The 21,188-nt window shown below is 40.4% G+C and overlaps 1 protein-coding gene across 1 annotated transcript; it reads right to left on the reverse strand.

Moving 5' to 3' along the window:
• Positions 1-2,984: 2,984 nt before the first annotated feature.
• LOC117258060 (immunoglobulin-like and fibronectin type III domain-containing protein 1) lies at positions 2,985-20,827 on the reverse strand. Its single transcript, XM_078169871.1, has 24 exons — positions 20,723-20,827; positions 20,445-20,584; positions 20,206-20,305; positions 19,959-20,001; positions 19,667-19,841; positions 18,566-18,764; positions 16,716-16,988; positions 16,051-16,596; positions 13,428-13,529; positions 13,159-13,317; positions 12,287-12,592; positions 11,848-11,964; positions 11,189-11,313; positions 10,582-10,723; positions 10,129-10,422; positions 9,171-9,467; positions 5,760-5,939; positions 5,532-5,660; positions 5,024-5,332; positions 4,650-4,735; positions 4,329-4,521; positions 3,680-3,976; positions 3,270-3,596; positions 2,985-3,173 (listed from the first exon to the last, which is right to left on the reverse strand). The coding sequence occupies exons 1-24, from the start codon at positions 20,808-20,810 to the stop codon at positions 3,169-3,171; spliced, it is 4,632 nt and encodes a 1,543-aa protein (XP_078025997.1). The 5' UTR covers positions 20,811-20,827; the 3' UTR covers positions 2,985-3,168.
• Positions 20,828-21,188: the final 361 nt, after the last annotated feature.

A 21,188-nucleotide genomic window follows, 5' to 3' on the forward strand; every position in this document is an offset into this window, starting at 1 on the left:
ATAAAGTACCGAGAGGCTGCAGCGAGTTTCTTGATGAAGAGGTAGAGCAGAAGATGAGGCAGGCAGGGAGGCGTGGACCGTAGACAGCGTGATCGTCCATTCAGGAAGAGCAACGGGGAGTAGGGGGGCTGGGCTGCCTGCCGGGAGTAGCTGAGCCTCCACCACCATGTGCGCTGCTGTCATCTAATGGAAAATCCACACGTACGGTTACCCTGCGCTATTTTTTACTGCAGCCGAGCTCAGAGCCTCGTGTGGCCTGCAGCAATTACACGCTTCCGTTGTGGGGCCACCATGGGTTGTAATGACGTGTCCTGACTTGGCTGGAGGAAAACCCTATTACCAGAGATTCATTTCTAGTGACCCTATTAATCAATTAACCTGATAGTTGCTGTCCTTTGTACTAATAACACAGCCTCCTTTAAAGAATGTGGCTATGAGACACATTCAGTGACATGCACAGAATGTGGAAAGGGCAACATTTCTATTAAAGGTCACCTTCAGTTTCTAAGATGACAACATGTTCTTGACCTTCGCTGCAGGGCATGAAAATCTCTACCAGCAGATATCTCCACATGTATGCAGAATCTGTAGGCAACGGGACAAAACTGTGGCACGTTCAGCCCCGATTGCGCACTGCCTTTTCAATCAAAAATTGTATGTACAGTAAAGATCTAGCAGAATTTAGTTTATTTACACGCTGCTGCTGATTGGTTACACCTCTAACACTCCTACCAAACGAGAGAAAACATAAGTCAAAGCCCGTTGCACACCACACCTTTTTGAGGAGACATGACATTCAGCCTGGAAATTGTAGCAAAATGGTGCACACTGATTTGAGAGTGAACATGCCCCTTGTTTCCATTTGTAGTTCGAGTAGTATTGACCAATCATGTTTGAGCAGCAGGTAAACAGTCTGTGTTGTAGTGTAGATTTATTCGCAATTAAACAAAGTTAAGTTGGGCGCCAGACATGACAATAAACACAATCCTACACTGTCATTTTTTAGTGTTTGATTATTAACCGTAATCATTTGATTTGAGTCTGTTTTCGGTTGAATATAAAGAGGTTCAACTGAAGAATGAAACAATGATTTGAGTTTTTCCCTTCATGTTTTGTAGCAATGGATACTAGCGATCTGAGCTGATTCCCCAACTAGTGTAAATTAATATTTTTCTGAAAAATGACAGAGCCCACTGGCTATCCATGGATGCATTAGTGGGTCTGCACCATCAGCACGCTGGTGTAACTTATGAGTAGGCTGAGTAGGTGGAGTCTATAGTTTACGTCACCGTGACCACATGGTTCATATAAACACAAACAAGCCAGGAAAGATTGACAAGACAGCTGATCAATGTCACTCAGGCTGACATAAAATCCTATTGTGAACATTACTGTCAATGCAGGCAGTTATTTGTCAGCTAAAGCTACCATGGCTTTTTGCATTGTAGGCCAACATTGTTGTTTGTTTTGCCAGCTGACAATTACATGGTTGTTGATGCTGGCTGACAGATTACACTCCATTTACACAGCTTTCCTGGCAACTGCTGTTATGTGTTTAGTTGGGCGCTGGCACACTGAAATGGAACTGACCCATTGAGTGGGACTACGAGGCACAGGTCCAGAGGCCCCCCTGGCCTTCACCTGTAAAATTAATTAATTAATTAATTCATTCATCTTCTAACCGCTTCATCCTCTTGAGGGTCGCGGGGGGGGGCTGGAGCCTATCCCAGCTGACATCGGGCGAGAGGCAGGGTACACCCTGGACAGGTCGCCAGACTATCGCAGGGCTGACACACAGAGACAAACAACCATTCATGCTCACATTCACACCTACGGACAATTTAGAGTTATCAATTAACCTAGTCCCCAATCTGCATGTCTTTGGACTGTGGGAGGAGGCCGGAGTGCCCGGAGAGAACCCACGCTGACACAGGGAGAACATGCAAACTCCGCACAGAAGGGCTCCCATGCCTGGGATCGAACCGGCAACCCTCTTGCTGTGAGGCGAGAGTGCTAACCACCACACCACTGTGCCGCCCCACCTGTAAAATGACCCTCAAATTAACATGTACTGACCAGGAAGAGACTCAAAATGACAGAGAGAGACACAAAAAGATACAAAGGAACTGCAAAGAGACACAAAATAAATAAACCATAAGAGACACATAACAACTACAAATCTGCCCATGTGGCTATTGTCTGATGACAATTTAGCTTTATACTAGCTTTTTTAAAATTGATCTGCATTTATATGCACAGAGATGAGCTGAAATGGCCATGCACAGATGAGGAAGTCTTGGTCCGGATGTTTACTTGCTTCATCTGGTCACATAAAATATTGTGACCAGACCAATTAGTGTTGCACCCAGAGGCTTATCGTTGTCAGACCGATAACGGCTAGGCTCCGATATTTAGGGGTTAAATGCTCTGGTAAATCTGCCTGTTAAGCCTTACATTTTTTTCTGTCTTTCTCTTTCTGTTTGTATATGGTTATCACCAACTGCTGCTGCATACTAGGGATACATCATGCACGTTTACGGCTTCTTGACTTTTCCTGTCATACCAGTTCTACTTGTACATTTTCTTTATGGTGTGCGTGTATAGCGCAAATAGTTCTGGAGCATATTCCAGCTCACATTTCACAGTAGCACAGGTTGCCACGTCTTCACATGTCGACAGAGAACCACACACATGCACACATACACAGGCAAGTTAGACCCACAGAGGCCCAGGGAGAGCTTAAAACCTTCTTGCTGTGAGGTGACAGTGTTAACTACTTCACCACTGTGCTGTCCTGAAAACTATAAGGGACACAAAAACAAACTGAAAACCAAACAGCCATAATGTAATTTTATGTTTTCTGATGTAAGATGAATATATTTTTTTCACTATACCAACAAACTATGTCTTTGCTCTGCAATGATTATCTGTTTCGAGCCATGAGACAGAAAACTCCACAGCAAAAACATTTTTAAACCACCCAATGCAATGTTTTATTGGAGAAACAGTTTTGTTTTTGTTTGCTTTCCAATTAATACAATATACTATCTCTTTCTTATTGCAGCTGGTGCGTAACATCCAAGCAGCACAACCACTTCAACTCAAACACCATGTATTAGATCTAAACCTTAAAATAATACTGCTAATGTTGTGGGGCCTTTAGTGTCTTCACTCTGTATGGAAGAGAGATGAAATGATTAAGCATTAATAAGGATGTTTTTTGTGCCACCTATCTTTTAAATTAAAGTGCAGGCGTGTTTGTCTCTCACCTCTGACACTGAGGATTGTGGAGCATTCAGCCCGTCCGAGGGCGTTCTCTGCAGTGATGGTGTACTCCCCCATGTCTCTGGGGCCGACGCGGAGGATTAACATGGAGCAAACTCCACAGGTGTCGGAGATGTAGTAGTTGGTGTCAGTGTTTACGCTGATGTGATTTCGATACCACGTGATGCGAGGCCTTGGATTTCCCTTCACTGCACAGCTCATGTAGCATTCATAGCCTTTGGGTGCAGTGTGGAGCTTCAGAGGTACAATGAAGGTCGGAGCACATCGCAGGTCACAGTCCTTTCTCGTCGGTACGCTGACCACAAATTTTTCTACAAAGAAAGAAGACAACTTAAGAGATAAGATTTCCCTTAAGAGGTGACTGTGTGAGGTTGTTTGAAATGCAATATCTCACCCTTCTTCTTCTCTATCCCATAGGTCGGTGACTCCGAGGGTTCAGATACACCCATGTCATTTTTGGCATACACCCGGAAATGATACTCCCTTCCGTGCATGATGTTGCAGACTGTGAACTTGTTATTGAAGAGTCTTTCAGCCACTGTGGCCCATGTGCGTTTGGACGAGTCTAGTTTGGACACTATGTAGTGGAGGCGGTCGTCACGTTTCTCATCAGGAGAAGGATCCCATCTCACGGTCACTGTGCCGGGCACGTTTTCCTCCAGTTCTACCAGTCCAGGAGGCTTCGGATCATCTGTAACCACCATCAGTTTCACTCATCCTTTAACACACGTCTTTGACATTGAAAATATACATCTGAAAGGTCCAGTGTGTAGGATTTAGCGGGATGTATTGGCAGATATGAAACATAATATAATAAGTACGTTTTCTTTAGTGTATAATCACCTTAAAATAAGAATAATTTTGTTTTTGTTACATGAAACGAGCCCTTCAGCGATAAGCAGCATTGGAAAAACAATTTTTTTTTAACACTAAAGGAATCCTACCGGTTTCAGTTGGATGCAATGTGCAATCCTCACCAATAGATGCCACTACACCCCCCTCAATCTTACACACTGGACCTCCTTTTTTTGTTTTTTCTTTACCTGTGACTCTGACCTCTATACTGAAGGTCTCCTGTCCTGCAAGATTTTTCACCAAAATTGAGTAAATGCCAGAATCAGAGCGCTCAGATGTGGGGATCAGCAGCTGGGATGAGCCATCAGAGTTACTGATTGTCACTCGTTTTGTCACGGGCACATTGTCCTTCAGCCACATGATATGAGGTCGTGGAGAGGCCTGTGGAAAAGAACTTTAGTAATATCTTGATTATTTCAGGTGAAGTACAGTATGTCCTATGGGTTTCTCTCCTGTTTAGTTTTGCCTCGGTTTGTCACCAGTGAATAAATACAAAGTATAACTCTCACCTCAAAGTTTATTGTGATCCTGACAGAATTTCCCGCCCTCACCACCATGAAGCTCTTCATCTTGTGGTTTGTGAACTTTGGTCTCACTAGAATAACGAGAAAAGGCAATAGTGCTTTGGACAACATTTAACTTTACAAGGTTCATTTTAAAGAGTAAGAAAAGACTGGTTAGTGATTCAGCACCCTGAAAATAGTTCTGTTAAAACACGAAACCATACTGTTCATGTCTCAAGAAAATACATATAATAAGAGCCAAACGGGATTATAAAGCAATTAAAAGGAAAGTTAACCCCCAAACTTTGCATCTTAAACTTTCTTCTAAATATTAATGTATAACTGCAACTAATCAGCAACATATTAAATTTCCAACATACCAGGCGAGGGCATTGCAACAACATAGTTGGCGAGCTCCTCAGGATCACTCTCTCCTCCATCATTAGTGGCAATCACTCTCACCCAGTACATGCCCATGGACTTAAGGCCTTTCACACTGAAGGTGGTTGTGATGATGAGAGTGGTATTACAGCGGGACCATTCAATGCTCTCTGCAGGACGAATTTCCACAAAATATCCCTTTGCTTCATCCTGTATCCCTGGTTTCTCCTCAGGTTTGGTCCAAGTCAGGACCAAGTGGCTGTAAGACGTTTCTGTCACCTTCAGGCCTGTAACTTTACCAGGAGGCTCTGGGGTGTACAAAATTAAAAGCCACGTGATTTCAAATATCAAATGTTTAGACTATATACATTTTACTAGTAGAGATCTAATGATATAGGTGAAAATTTTCAATAATATCACATGATTTTAAGATTTGTACATGAATATATTTCGCACAATCTATTGTTAATTGGTGAATGTAGCATTAAAAGCAGTTGCAGCACTTACTCTTTGGATCCCGTGCAAATACGAACTCTGAGGGGTTGCTGAATTCACCAACTCCCGAGAGGTTTATGGCAGTGACTCTGAATTCATATTCCATTCCTGCCACCACATCTTTCACTGCATAATTCTTCTCTACAAGTAATTTCAGCAAAACAACAACAACAAAACATCAGTGTCACTGTCTTTAATGCCATGATATTGAACTACAGTCAAATAAAACCAAGTGCAGACCTTTTATTAGTTCATCCATGGCATTGACGACAGACCAGAGATTACTCCCCTTCTTGCGTTTCTCCAAAATATAGCCCAGGATACGTGACCCTCCTGTGTTAGTCGGAGAAGCCCAGGAAATGTTGATGCAGTCGTCAGATGCGCTGACCACCTTTGGAGGTGCTGGAGGGCCAGGAAACGCTGAAACATGCAGAAACAAAATCAGTCAGGGGGACTGAATCTGTCAGTAGCAATGCAGCACTGATTGATAAAAATCTATCAATAGAATACGTATTGTATACGTAAGAATTGGGTTATATTGTGGTCATGTTACAAGTGAAACAAGCTGCTTTGACATCAGAGAACTGTGTTGCCTTTAAGGTAAATCCTTTGCTTTTTTGAAAAGGGCAATAAGCTTAGCATTCTTAAGCTGCTATTATTATTCACATTTTTTTTGTCTCCCAAGTGTAAGAACAGGCTGTGCTTCTCTTATATTTGTTGTAAACTGAACAAAAACACAGCAATGTAATTTGAATTTTACTAATTTATCAGAGGTACTTAGAGAGGCAGACAGACTGACATAACTGGTATTCAGTTATGTCTCATTCCTCACCAGTTCTGCAAAACATGGTGCAAAATAAGAGAGAACAAAGTACAGACCAGAAGCAATCAGGATGGTTAGTAATGGAGCACAGCAGGGGGCAGTAATGACACTGAATCTGCACATGGCTCTTTTTCACAGAGCCCATTTTGACATGTGACAGTAGGAAAGCAGGTGTGAATAATTCAATTAGCGATGGCTGAGCTCCATTTAGAGCACTGTCACAGACACTGTCATGGCTTACTGGGACACTTGAATAAAATGGAGACCACCTTGATGTTATTAATAACACATCAAGACAAGTGAAGTCAGTTTTTTTAATATATGTAGCCCAGTATCATAAATCATAAATTTGACTCCGGGCGCTTTACAATATGCACTCCATAGGATATTCTCTATGCTTTTGCTACTATGACAAGCCAAATGTCTAAGGCCTAGCTTTGTGGTCTTGTGTCTATTAGAATGATATACTATATAGTTTCAACTATGACACCACATCTTCCATTTGGATTCAGTGATGTTAGAGCTTGTCAAAGACACAGCATATGTCCACCGGTCTCTGCTGACATTTACCTGCTGAGCACGAGCTTAATTGGCACAAGCCACGCCCACCTATTAGGTTCCAAAGTGGAATCTGAGTACAGAGCCACCTACAGCCACAACTTGGGACATAAGTTGAAAAGACGACGGATAAAAGACGTTGTAGGTTAATAAAACAGCTTTCGAGGACTCCGGGAATGTCTACAAAACAGTGGTAAGTGTTGGCGAACGACTTGTGGAGTTTTTCAAAGTTTGGTTGTCAAAGATGGAGGCATTAGCTAACGTTAGCTCTGTAGCTAACTGACGTTAGCTTCCCGTTAGCTAGCCCAATTAACAGTTAACCGTTATTGTTAAAGTCTCAAATATAAAAACGGCTTTCACATGAAAGGTACAAACTTGCTAATTCCACATGAACTTTTTTACTCTCTCTGTTTATGTCCAGTTTATTATCATGGGTTTCCTGTCAGGGTTTGTTTTAATTACTTTAAAAACAAACAGGTAGGGAAACGGATGTTAGACTGCATTATGTAATGTTAGCTAGCTAGCTTAAAGTTTAGATGTTAGTATTCTGATGCTAGTACAGTACACCTGCTAAGCACATTAGGCTTGTTAGGGAGCGCTTAGGAAACCAATGTTATCCTTAGCAGGTATATGCTAACCACATAATTTACTGGATAAAGGTACTAGAGTTATGTGTAAACTTGATACACAATAAATACAAACTCCATTAGTTGGTGTGAATTATTTGCAGTGTTCATAACTGATCCCTTTGGTTCACTTGTGATCAGTATCAAGATACCTAATCCAATAGTTTAACGATAAAACAAAAAAAATAATAAAGAAGTCTTAAACACCAGGGCCCAGTTGTGCAGAAGTATTCTAATAGGATTTTAGCTATCATATATCATCAAACCTAAAAAATTGGTTGTTTTCCAAAGGGGAAAAACTAATCTGAAATTGGATTAGATCATGTAATCCAGTCTTGGTTTGGATCTGGATCAAACCTTTAGTATGTAGTGTTTAAAACTTTTTAGGAGGATGAGGATACCTTTCATCTAAAAACGTCTGGATTTCCCTGATCCCAGCAGAAGGGTGGATTTCAGGGGCAAAATGTAAGAAAACTTTTAAATTGGTCAAATATATATCTACATTTGTCATATTTTGCATTTGATTTGTTTATCAGTTACTGCGATAAAGTAGATAAAGTAGACATTAGGCTGCCTATTAAGTCTTTCAGTACAATAGAGTAAAAAAAAAAATAATAAAAGCATATTGTCCCTATAAAATAATTCCCCAAATAGCAAAAGTTAGGCCTATTTACAGTTACAGTCTCAAAGATCTCCATTTTCTCATTGTCAGCGCCTATGGCAATAAGTTGTAATTGCAGTGCATTTGTTGGCAGACTGCCTACATTGTGATGTGTACCCCCATTAAGAGCATGGTTATCTGGATCTGGTAATCCGAAAAAAAAGTTTATATCTGGAACAGGGTGATCGAATCCAATGTTGCTTTGAAAAAATGACACAAAAGTAGGATGGATTAACTGATCCTGGATAACAAAAGATGGGATTTCCAAAGACTATTTTTTTGTTAACAGTTGGGCCCAGATCAAGGGAAAATACATGTTTGAGAAGGGGAGACCCAAACTTCTGTTCTTTGGTCTGCTGATAGACTAAGGCAAGATTAAAGACCTGTTCTGTGGCTAAACCAGCAGCAACAGAGTTTGTCTAGTATCCAAACTAAATGTTACTTTTTTCCAACAGCTGCAACTTGTGGAGACAAACTTGATCGTGACCTTGGAGAGGGCTTCACACTTGTCAAGGATGACTGCCAACTCCAGCCGTCATTTCTGTGAAGTCTTATAGACCGTTAAGGCTGATGGCCTAAATGAAGAACTTCTACAACACATGGCCACCATGAAGGAAGACATCAAATAGTAAGTGCAAGTCAGTTATGCTTTCATTATGTTGTTTTGTTTGTGTTGGGTCGGCCGCCATGCCGTACAGGACCTGTGCTTGTTATGACCTTGTGGCCTTTTCTGCTGTTTTTCTTTGTTGGCCGTTGTGTGATCGGGACACTTAAGTATGTCATAGATCTGGATGAATTTTAGATGTATTGGCAAGAGAAAAATAGACGTTTGGGTTTTTCTTGTCACTTCACAATAAAAGAGCTCAGTTGTATTAAGTTAAAGCTCAGCAGGTGCAGTTTATCCTCTATTACATCCCTGTCTTTAGGATGATAGTGGGGCAAATTGATTCAACAGATATCACACAAGTACTAGCTTGGCTCACCTAGCATGCCGGCTTGCATTTCATCAGTCTCCATCGCTTCACTTATACCCTCTGCAGTCACGGCCCGGATACGGTAGCAATATTTCCGACCACGGTCCACATCTATGTCGCGGTAGCTGGACACACCTGTGATTTCCCCTAATTTCTTCCAGGTGTTTCGTCCAACCTGCTGTCGCTCCATTATGTAGTTAATCACAGGTGAGCCACCATCATCCTTCGGAGGCCTCCACCTGAATTCAATAGATGTTGCTGAACTCTCCATTACCTCTGCAGGACCCAGCGGTGGAGAGGGTTTGTCTGAAACATCAAAGAAGTGTTCAAGCTTGGAAACCCTTCCTAACTTCTCATATGTGTAAGAGGGAATGCTGCATTTATACGAGGGAAACAGCAGAGATAATCATGGTAAAAACTGACAGCTGTGATGCTGGCAGCAATGACAGATGGTTGGAGTATAATAACTTTTGTCAAGCAGTGAAATGTGTTTTCAAAACACATCTTTAACCTGTCACATTGTCACCAACTGGGATTTTGCTTCAAGTAGAACAAAACTTTTTTCCTCAGTCGGTAGTATGATAGATTGAGAGCTGCAGTTGGAGAGTAAGTGTCTAAATCTGTCCAGGCACAGATGGGCTCAGTGAAATGTGGCCCCCTTTTTCACCTGATAGAGAAAATACTGGCCTGATTTTTGCAATTATGTGGATGAGCTATGAAGCATTTAACAACACTGCTGTTTGGTGTTCTGAAGATCTTACCAGAGTAAAGTACTTCTTATTACACAGTTGCTGCACAAATCACATCTTTGGCATTTTTAAAGATTAGATTTGTCTTGAAGGAGTTAGATGTTGAGTTAATTATTTCTTTTGAAATAGTGTGACATTTTTATTGTTGTGTTTTATATATTTAGGCGATAGAGAGACTTTTCTGTATTGAATATCAGCATTGTCCCTCATTCACTCACCAAGCACAATTAGCTGTGAAATAGCCTCAGTGAAGCCGTGTTCGTTCTTGAGCTTGATTTTGATCTCTCCCGTATCCTTTCTCTGGCACCTGATCAGGAGCAGGCGGCTGTGACTCGCAGAATTCTCTAGCTTTGTGTTGTTGTCCTCTAGGAGCTCTTCTCCTTCTCTGTACCACTTAATCTTTATGGGTTCGTGGCCAACAAAATGCAGTTTGAAGAAGACGTTGTGCCCCACTTTAACTGTCACAGGCTCAGTGAATGCAACAAGGTCTTCAGGGTCAAACCTTGGGGGATCTAAAAGGAAAGGGGCCAGTCAGGGTCATTGATACGTTAAAAGGCATTTAGCTGTGATCTGATCCTGACCTGTGGCTGTGAATATAGATATATGTTTTCCCCCTCTCCAGCTATACTGCATAATATCAAAAATCATTATTATCATGACTAATTGCAAACCTTTGACGTTGATCATTGCCTCAGTTTTACGACCATCTGCCTCAAAGCGGTATTTCCCAGAGTGCTCTTCATTGCACCTGATTATGACTAATTTATGGATCGCACCATCTTTAGTGACAGAGAAATTGTCATCTGGCAGTATCTGATAGGAAAAAGGAGCAGACAGATTGAAGTAAACAAATCGAGCAACAACAGTTAATTAGTTAATCAAATCAGAAACACTCCATGGCCCACAGGGCTTGGTATTCGACTCTGTTCTGTCCTAAATAGGCTCAGAGTGTCTGAACATCTGTAAAATGTTTGAGGTACAACACAGATGAACACATAGCTTTTAAAAGCTGTGGTGATTTCCAATTACCACTATGAAGAAAGTGATAATGCGCCTTTTTTTACATGCGCCTCACATCTGAAAGTGAAAATGACCGAAACCAGAGGTGTGTATTTTAGCAGTGCAGCATGCTGTCGCTACCCTTGAAACATTGCTTTTGATATATGAAGCCCAGTTACTGGAATAATAATGATAGTAATCACTTAATATATAATCCCTTTCTTGACAGACAGGGACACAGTACCAAAGAAAATGATGAGTTTGACCTTTACGACTGACCTTTTTGCCGTCTCTGAACCAGGCTCCCTCACAGTCCTCACTGCTGAGCTTACATGTTAACTCAGCAGTCTCATTGATAACAGCGTTGACATCAGACAAGCCACAGATGAATTGAACACCTGGATCTAACACACACAGCAGTAAATAGTTAGACGTTATGATTACTTTAACTTGCATCAAAAAGCAGTTTCACAGTGCAAATAATCAGAAAAATCATAATTATTATTTTTAATTTATTTGCTTTTCCAGTTAGCTTTTAGTCTCTGCCTTTTTTGTTCTGTGTTGATCTGCTCATGGAGAGGTTCCCTGCTGCTCCAAAGTGGCAAACACTCTTACACATACAGTTACAGTTCTGTATTTTGTGGTTAAGTAATGATTATCTTTTATGAAGCTTTCTGTATCTGGTGGCTGCATGAAATTCCAAGTGCTCAAGTCATAATAAAATACAAAAATCATATAAATACATACGAGTCAAGGGTACTGTACCAATATTAAATCTTAAAAATTGTAATAATGAGAAGTTTAACATGTAACCAGCAGATATAGACTAACTTTGTGATGTTTAAATTAGTATTTTGTTTGCTGGAGTACCAGAAGGAGATGCATTCAGTTGAGGCCCCTTCCTGTGATTGATTTGTGACACCTCTTAGGTTACTTACCAATCACCACATCTTCTATCAGTGGGCCTTGTCTTTTACGCCTTGAGTGTTTGGCAGTGCTGGTTGCATCCTCAGTCTCGTCGCACTCATGGTGGTCTTCAGGATGTTTACTTTCACCTTTTTAAAAATGAAAACATACAGCCCTGAACTTCACAAACACACAGTAATTGAAAATTATACCATTATAACACCCTGTGAAGGTGCACAAATAATGTCTACAATGAAAGGGTTATACAGTATGTGGGTCACTGCAGACACTTCAGCTCGCCACAGCAATGATGGCAGTGTCGCAAGATGATGAAACACACTAGTGGTTGCCAGATTTGTGTAAACACAACAAGAATATACATGTTTATGAGTGACTACCTTGCTTTCCACTCATGAAATATTAAGTTTTTGCAACAATATGAACTGCTTCAGACCACTTTTGGTCTCTTACCATTGGCTGCTTTCTGTCGCCTTTTTCTTTTCTTTGAAGAACGTAAGCGCTTGACCTGGCTGGTAGAGTCCCCATCCTCATCCCTGTGACCTGCTCCCTTGTCACTTGCTCCCTTGTCACTCGCTCCATCGTCACTCGCTCCATCGTCACTTGCTCCATCGTCACTTGCTCCATCGTCACTTGATTCATCTTCTTGTGCTTCATCGTTCGCTTCACTGTCACGTGCTTCATTGTCATGTGCTTCACTGTCACGTGCTTCATCATCATGTGCTTCATCGTCACCTGCCAGTCCATTTTGATCTTGCTCTAGAAGCAGAGCAGCAAAGGCTTGAGACATCTCACTGAGTTATCACCCAACTGAAGAAAAGGACTCTGTGCCATCTGTTTTCATATCATCACACTCCTTCACAAGTCCATTTTTAAAACAACACACAATTTCTCCACCAGCGGGATGAATTTCACTGATGTATAAATCTACATTTCACCAAATTAAAGAGAAAATAGTGCTGTTAGCAATGCTCCAGATGCTCACTCGGGCTTGTACATTTCAAATGATTGAAATGTACAACAAATTTCAGATCATTTCTTTTTTGTTTCGGCCTGAAATATAGCCTCAAATAAAAAACAAAGGACAAAACGTATACCCTCCTTAGGGCCAACAACAGAGGTATTGCAGGCGTTGCAAACTTTATAATCAAACTAGTAATTTATGTTGAAAAAACAGACACAAGAAAACAGAACTGGACAAATTGCTGCAATAAAGACTGTTTGTTCTGTCAGTATTTTGCTATATAACATATCTGACACGAATGTGACTAATCTTGAGGGGGTAACTGTGACACATAGTCAATACACTACATTTTGTTTCTTACCAGGTGTGGGATTTTTCCAGTGGACCTTCCTTGTGCTCTTTTGCTGTTTGACAGACCCAGTAGAATCTTTATTTCCAGCAGCATCTGTCACTTCATTTTGACTTGTGGCAAATGTTTGATTCTGGTTGAACACTGCATCAACACTTCTGTCACTGGACTCTGCAAGGACACAACACACATTCAAAAGAATGAACAGAAAAGAAATAAGGATGTTAACTGGGCACATGAAAAGAAATATACCATTTACATAAATATGAATAATATCTTACCAATTTGTTCATATTCTGTCTCTTGACCATTTTTTATGTATCCTGAATTATTGGTAGATCCGGTGAAGACTTCGTTCTCTTCATATCCTTCTTCATCTGTATCTGTGGCACAGTAGGTCAGTTATATTAAAATAGTTAATCTTTAATCTCTGCTCTCCTTGTGTGGTCATGATAATGTTACCCATTTGGTAATTTAAATTTACAGATATAATTTAAAAGTAATTGATTACATATTTTAAAAGAATCAAAATGGATGTGCCTTTTTTTTTCTAAACATTGGTACAAAGAAAAATAAACCCATCAGGAAGTAATGCTGAATTGGGAGGTAAACAGCTGATTATTTATCATCACAATTCATGAAATTCATAAAATTTGACAGTGAAGCCAGGTTTATACATATGCATTGAATCAATGGTGTTACTATGGCGCAGGCTCTGCATAGATGCTTACCCTATGCTGTAGCTGACGCCATAGCCTGCTGTGCACCTTCCCAGAATTGCAACTACACATTTTGGCGACGCAGACCCCCTGTTTATTTTTGTAAATTAAAACAATTTCCCTCAGTGGAAATGAAGCTTCTCTTTACTTTTATTTCACAGATAAGAAACAATTATTTGTGAAGACAATGAAGTCCCCACAAAATAGTCTTGTGTGATTTATCCTGGCTTCATGTGAGTAGAGGAAAAGTCAGCTAGCAGCTAGGCTAATTTATTCAATTTCAATTCAATTCAATTCAATTTTATTTATAAAGCCCAATATCACAAATCACAATTTGCCTCACAGGGCTTTACAGCATACGACATCCCTCTGTCCTTAAGACCCTCACAGCGGATAAGGAAAAACTCCCCCAAAAAAACCCCTTTAACGGGGAAAAAAAACGGTAGAAACCTCAGGAAGAGCAACTGAGGAGGGATCCCTCTTCCAGGACGGACAGACGTGCAATAGATGTCGTACAGAACAGATCAGCATAATAAATTAACAGTAATCCATATGACACAATGAGAGAGAGAGAGAGAGAGAGAGAGAGAGAGAGAGAGAGAGAGAGAGAGAGAGAGAGAGAGATGCAGGTAATGACAGTAGCTTACAACAACATTATTGAAAGTAATAATATTATAGTTATAGTTCTGGCTACTGTGGTACAATATGTTGAAAGTATGTATTAATATCTGACAGTATACTTGTGTGACAATAGTCATATGTGTACAATAACAGTAGAAGTATGACTAATGACTAATGATGGCAGCAGCAGCAGGAGGCATCTGGCAGGACCACGGCAGCAGCACAACCACACACGTCACACTGTCCAGGCACCGCTGCGGTATGAGTTATTCTGAGAGACAGTGGAGCACAAAGGCTCCGGAGAAGAAGCCGAGTTAGTGACATCCAGAATGGCCGAGTTAGCAAGATGAAGTAATAGGATGAGAGTGAGAGAGAGAGAGAGAGAGAGAGAGAGAGAGAGAGAGAGAGAGAGAGAGAGAGAGAGAGAGAGAGAGGGAGAGAGAGGGAGCCCGGTGTATTATAGGGGGTCCTCCGGCAGACTAGGCCTAAGTCAGCCTAACTAGAGGCTGGTACAGGGCAAGCCTGAGCCAGCCCTAACTATAAGCTTTATCAAAGAGGAAAGTCTTAAGTCTAGTCTTAAATGTGGAGACGGTGTCTGCCTCCCGGACTGTAACAGGAAGATGATTCCACAGGAGAGGAGCCTGATAGCTGAAGGCTCTGGCTCCTGATCTGCTTTTGGAGACTTTAGGGACCACGAGTAACCCTGCGTTCTCAGAGCGCAGTGTTCTGGTGGGATAATATGGCACTATGAGCTCTCTAAGATATGACGGAGCTTGACCATTTAGAGCTTTATAAGTTAACAATTTATGCAATGTAAACTGTCATAGGCTTATGCTAATAAGATTAGCATGTTGTATATGTGGGGGGGGGGAAGGTGTCTTGCATAAGACAGTTGTTTTGTTGGAGAACATTGTGAGTTATAATGGAGCTAAAGTTTGTAATGTTACCTTTGTTGAATGTTGCTTTTGTTACCGGCTTCATATGAGAAGAGGAAAAAGTCCGCTGACAGGTAGGCTAATTTATGCAATGTAAAATGTCAGAGGCTTATGCTAACAAGATAAGCATGTTGTATTTGTGGGGAAAACATGTCTAAAAGGCAGTTGTTTTGTTTGTGAACCTTAATGGAGCAGACTTTTGTACTTTTGCTTAATGTTATTGTTATTAAGTCATGTTTTATATGTGATTGAGGTGTATTTTCAGTTAATCAAACTTTAATTTTAATCAAACTTTACTGCACTTTACAGAAACTTAGCTTTTTAGAGGTGTAATTGCAGAGTGACACCCCACTGCACAATGTTAAATGCTCAAAACGGCCACTTGTGTGGAGCCGACATACAGCTATAAGTCAGTGTTTACATAAAAGCACCCTTCACAGTGTGTGACACGTAACCCAAACACTGAAGGGCAAAGACCGTTTTAAGCTGACAGCCAAGCATGACAAAAGTTAATCCACTCTCTTCCTCTTTTGAAATAACAAAAGTAAAGTAGCAGCAAGTCTGCATTTCTTTTTCATTAGCACAACTTTTATGGTGAAAATACATTGTTAGGCATAGATCGACTTTACCTGTTACCTTGTCAAAATCCGCTTGACCAGATCTGCTGTGTTTCTTGTTCTTGGGGTCATCTACTATCTGTTGAGCTCCTGCTTGTGTTACACACCCTGACACATCCAATTTTATTTCTGTGCCATTTTCTCTTGAGTTTTTGATCTTGGCTCCTTCTTGTGTCACACACCCTGAAACATCCAATTTTGTTTTTGTGCCATTTCCTCCTGAGTTTTTGATCTTGGCTTTCTCTTTGCTCCCTGTTGGCTCAGACAGGGTGCTGGCTTTTACAGCATCAGGCATGTCATCGTTTACTGCTCCACTGTTTCTACCCGGTCCAGTGGCTGCACTTATTTCACCATCTCTTCCATTTGTGATTAAAGTCTTTCTCTCTTTCAGTTGTCCTTCTCCGTGTTTTACTTTTACAGCTGCTAAAATCTTCTCTATCTCCTCTCTGTTTTTTATTTGTTGCTCTCTGGCCACCTTCTCAAGGTCGATCCGTGCTCCACCAGCCAAGGTAGTTTTACGAGCTCTCTTCTGTCCAGCAGATGCAGGGTCACTCTCAGCTTAGAGGATTTGAAATACAACATACATGACACATCACTCATGATTGTGGCAGCAATTAGGATCACTTCAGCACACAGTGACAAATTGGTTTTTGGTGTACTATATTGTAAGGTGTTACCTTGAACAACCAGCCAGGCACTGCAGGACTTTATGCCAGCCACAGCTGAATAGATGCCTTTGTCCAGCTGGGTGCAGTCCTTGATCAGCAGCCTGTGGATCAGTTTGTGGTCTGACATGGTTATGCTGTATTTCTCTCCATCCTCCAGGGTGCTGCCCTTGCCCATCCATGTGATCCTGGGGAGTGGGTGTGTCAGGACACATGCAAAGAGGGCATCCTCTCTTTCTTGAACTTTTAGCTCCTGAATTTTGATCACAAAGTCCACATTGGAAACTGTAAAAGCAACACAAAGAAGTCAGTGAACCAAACCATATATCTTTTTGTTACACAACTGTACGTGTAGACCCGTACAGTGTGTGTGTGTTTGTGTAGTGTATCATCTCTGAAGCAGAAAAATCTATATGTATTAATAAATCAACTTTTCTTACTTTTGTGTAAAGCCCTTTGCATGCCAAGTCTGTTATTTTTGTATGTTTTTTTTAAATCGGTCATCTGATAATAATTGTTATGCACAGAAACCTTCCACACTGAGTCTGATGTGTTTTTCTTTTTTTTGTTTTGTTCAAATCATTGCAGAAAAAACTCAGACTGCCCCTTGAAAGTTAGAGATTGGAATCATTAGTTGGAAACCCCTCAGTCAACTGAGATTGCTTCAAGTCAAGCAGCCATTTTTTTTTATTTATTTATTTATTTTTTATTGCTAGTCAGTGTGCTGTGCATTGTACTCCTGGGAACGTTTTGGTCCCCAGATTTTGCTGCAGTGTGAGCGCTCTTGTCTTGGTAAATACAGCTGCGGACTTGAAGCAGCAGCACAGAGGAAGGGACCGAGATAACATAATCTTCTCTCTTCTCATTGGAAGAGGTGAATTTCCTGCTCAATATGAGACAGTCTCTGGCTTTTGTTTGATATCTAGTGTTGGCAAAAAATGTTGCACATTTTCAATCCATTGTTATAACAGTTAGCTTGTTTACTCTATTACATGAATGCTGTTGTCACACTGTAAGCCCCGCTGAGCTCTGTTCAAAGTTTAAAACTTAAATAGAACAAAAAGTTGAATATTTGTTTTAAATGGACAAATCCGATTCGACTATCATAATTCTGAGTCGGGTACAGCCCTAGAAAATACACAATTAATGACAAAATGTCAAGAAGCAAGGGAGCAACCATGCTTCTTTTCACTAGAGTTACCTCCCTCGCTGTTGCCACTCTCTTGACACCTCTGGCATTTGGCACTGTGGTTTCCTAAAGGGGCTGAGCTGTCCTCCCTCTCCGTATCCACACTGTCTCTCACTTTCTTAATCCCTCTCTGTCTGTGTGCAGTCCTCATCCTCTAAAATATCCCCATCATCATCATCCACCTGAATATTACTATATGACCTGTTGGTGAGTTATGAAATCGAACCATGCACCCTGTTCCTCTCTTGTATTGCGCATGTGTCCCGCCACCACATTTTCTTCACTGCCTCTTTCTTGGTTGGACAACTGTCCCAAACAACTTTGATGTGAAAAACGATTCTGCAGTTCGGTATTTATTTTTAACCATGTGACAATTTTGGATGAAAAATACAGACTTGGTGTATGATGGCTTGAAGTAATACAGTTAGAGCATGTAGTGACATTATTAGAGATTAAGCGAGGAAAGGAATAACTCTACAAGACCTTTGTCCTTTTCATTGTTGAATAGTTAAAAACTGTTTTTAAAACGATAATCTTGCCAATATGACATGGACCTTAAAGGAACTGTTGAAATTAGTATTTTCAGATATTGACACACTGGATAGATACACATGGACAACAGCAATAGTTTGATTTCTAAACAGATAAAATCCATTGTATTTCTTGAACCTACATTTGAACTCTGTGGAGAGAAGTGTCTCCTCTTCATTCACCAGATTCAGCCCTGTGTCGAGGAGGTTGCCCTCTTTATCCACCTGATTGAGCCCCGTGCCCTTTTGCATCAGCTCCTTAATATTTTGATCCTTCGACCTCCCAGCACTCTTCAGGCTGTGTCTCTCTGTTGTGTCTTCATCATAGGGAATTGCTCCTTTCTGCCAAGTACACAGAGGAGTTACAGACAGAATAAAAATATTTGATATTATGACGATAGAAAAGATTCTTTCAATACATATAATATTGTACACAATCAATATCATGTCACTGGAGGGCCCTCATTTAAAAGCCATTCCTTCCTCTGTAATAAATACTGTACATTTACTCATTAGTAAGCAGTAAAGTGATTTACCACTTATGCATAATTGTCATTTTGCATTATCAGTGCCAGGAGAAGTCCATCTTTAAAATATGGCACATTGCATTAGCAAACAGCAGTGTACATACCACAGACACTCCTTTGTTAGCTTCACTGTAGGAATTTTTGAGGGCACTATATAGTGTGCAATTCAGAATTTAATTTCTCAGCATTCACACACTATGCAGCAAATAGGGAGCAATTACAAACACAGTCAGTGTAATACTTAATAATTAAAAGGCTAAAGACCTCTTAATCTGTCTCACTGTGCATCATTAAGCTCAATTTCCAGCTCTGATAAAGTGCAGCCATCTTTTTTAAACATAATTATACCTGTTTTCTGATACTGAAAAGAGATTAAACAGCTGATTGAGATGGGAGTCAGAGACATCATGGGAGTGAGAGAGTCTGAAGTGATGAGATGAACTGAGAAATGGAAATGAATGTTACATTTTTAGTAGAAAATATTTCAAATGCAGTTCTTTTTACGCAGATTTGAACTGATTCTGATTCTTCTAACTGCATTTGAACGATGAAGTTATCACAACGCACAGTAAGATGCTATATTGGGTAAATAATCAGAATGAACAGATTATTAATCTCTGCCACATCTGTGAAATAACAAATCCATCACAGCTTGTTTAAGAACTGCACAGATGATTTAGCTGGAGATAATGCATCTTCTTTGAGAGCCAGCCGTACCTTACACTTATTTTGCGCCCTCTCCTTCTTCTTCTCTTCCAGTTTCTTGAGAATCAAATGTAAGTTTGAAACACCAAACTCAGAACAGATGCGCTCGTAGTCCTTTCTGTCAGCGTTCAGCATCGCATCCCAGAATCTTTCATCATTTTCCCCGTCTCCTTTTTCATCTACTTTACTAAAGATATCAGGCAAATATAAAAACATGTTTATGGGCAGACAGGGATCAGTGATAAAATCATAATATGCAAAAATATCTGGTTAATTATTTTGATAATAATATCTGTTTTCTGACCTTTTCCGCAGCAGTTTTCTGAAGTCTGATGGGTTTTTGGAAGCTAAACAAAGCAAATGCAGCTCAAGTTGGTTAATTATGTCTTTTACAGCTATTCTCCAGATTTAAAGTCAAGTAGTTATAAGTTATAGGGGAACTACACATTGTTTTACACCTTTTTTCAATAATTACTTACAGACTTTACAATTCTGTGACATGCACAATCAAAACCAATAATCGCAATCATGTTTACTGCATGAACTCTTACCCTCAATCACATTTAATGTTGTTGTGCAGACAGCTTTACCATATTCATTTGCAGCATAGCATTTGTATGTATCTGTTTCCGCACCAGACACTTTGTGAATCTAGAAACACAAATAACATGCGACATGGCAAGTTGTCAGATGCACAGATTGGATTCACACATTTTAACGCAAAATTTACTGTGCTGTATGAGCAGTAAATACTCAAAGGGCTTTCACTGTTGTGAAATTATTTACCCACCTCAAATATGTGCTCTCCGGTTGCTTCATCATATTTACTCTGAAATTTTTGCTTGTCTGATATAGGGGCTTTAGCTCTTCTCCATGTCACCTCTGGTTTTGGATCCCCTTTCACCATGACCTTGAAAACAGCTAATTTCCCTGTGGGATACATGTGAATATTGCATCTTTATTTTTTCATAATTCGAACATTAGTCATTTATTGTCTTGCACCTCTTTTAAGTGACTATACAGTAGCATAGATGTGTCAGTTTTAGTGCTCTGCTATAGTGAACCCACCTTCCTTAATAGTTACTGGAGCAGGTTTACTCTGGAAATCTGGGGTGCTTTTTCCCTCTGGTATGTTCACTACATACTGCACGATCATTACTCCAGGAGTCTTAGATCTCCTCCGGATGACAGCTAAACAAAGCCAGCAAAAATAATTATAAAAACAACCATATTAGTTAATGAGCATAGTAAAGGACTTTACAACCTCAAATTAAAACTAAAACAAACCAAAAAATAGTCACACCAAGTGGAGCGTGCTGCTTGTGGTAGAAATAAACAGATTTATTTTTTGCTACCAGCAGATGTCAGGAATGTCAAACATATTCTCAGAGATGCTTGAGTGTGTGAGTGTGTTTGAGTCCTGACATTAACATTAGCCTTCAGACAACTCAGTGAACGAGCAATGTTGCACACAAATCTCAGATACACTTCAGAAAATGATCGCTGCCGAGTGTCAGCTATTGTTTTGCATGTG

This window comes from Epinephelus lanceolatus, chromosome 8, assembly GCF_041903045.1.
Source record: "Epinephelus lanceolatus isolate andai-2023 chromosome 8, ASM4190304v1, whole genome shotgun sequence".
NCBI lineage: Eukaryota > Metazoa > Chordata > Actinopteri > Perciformes > Serranidae > Epinephelus > Epinephelus lanceolatus.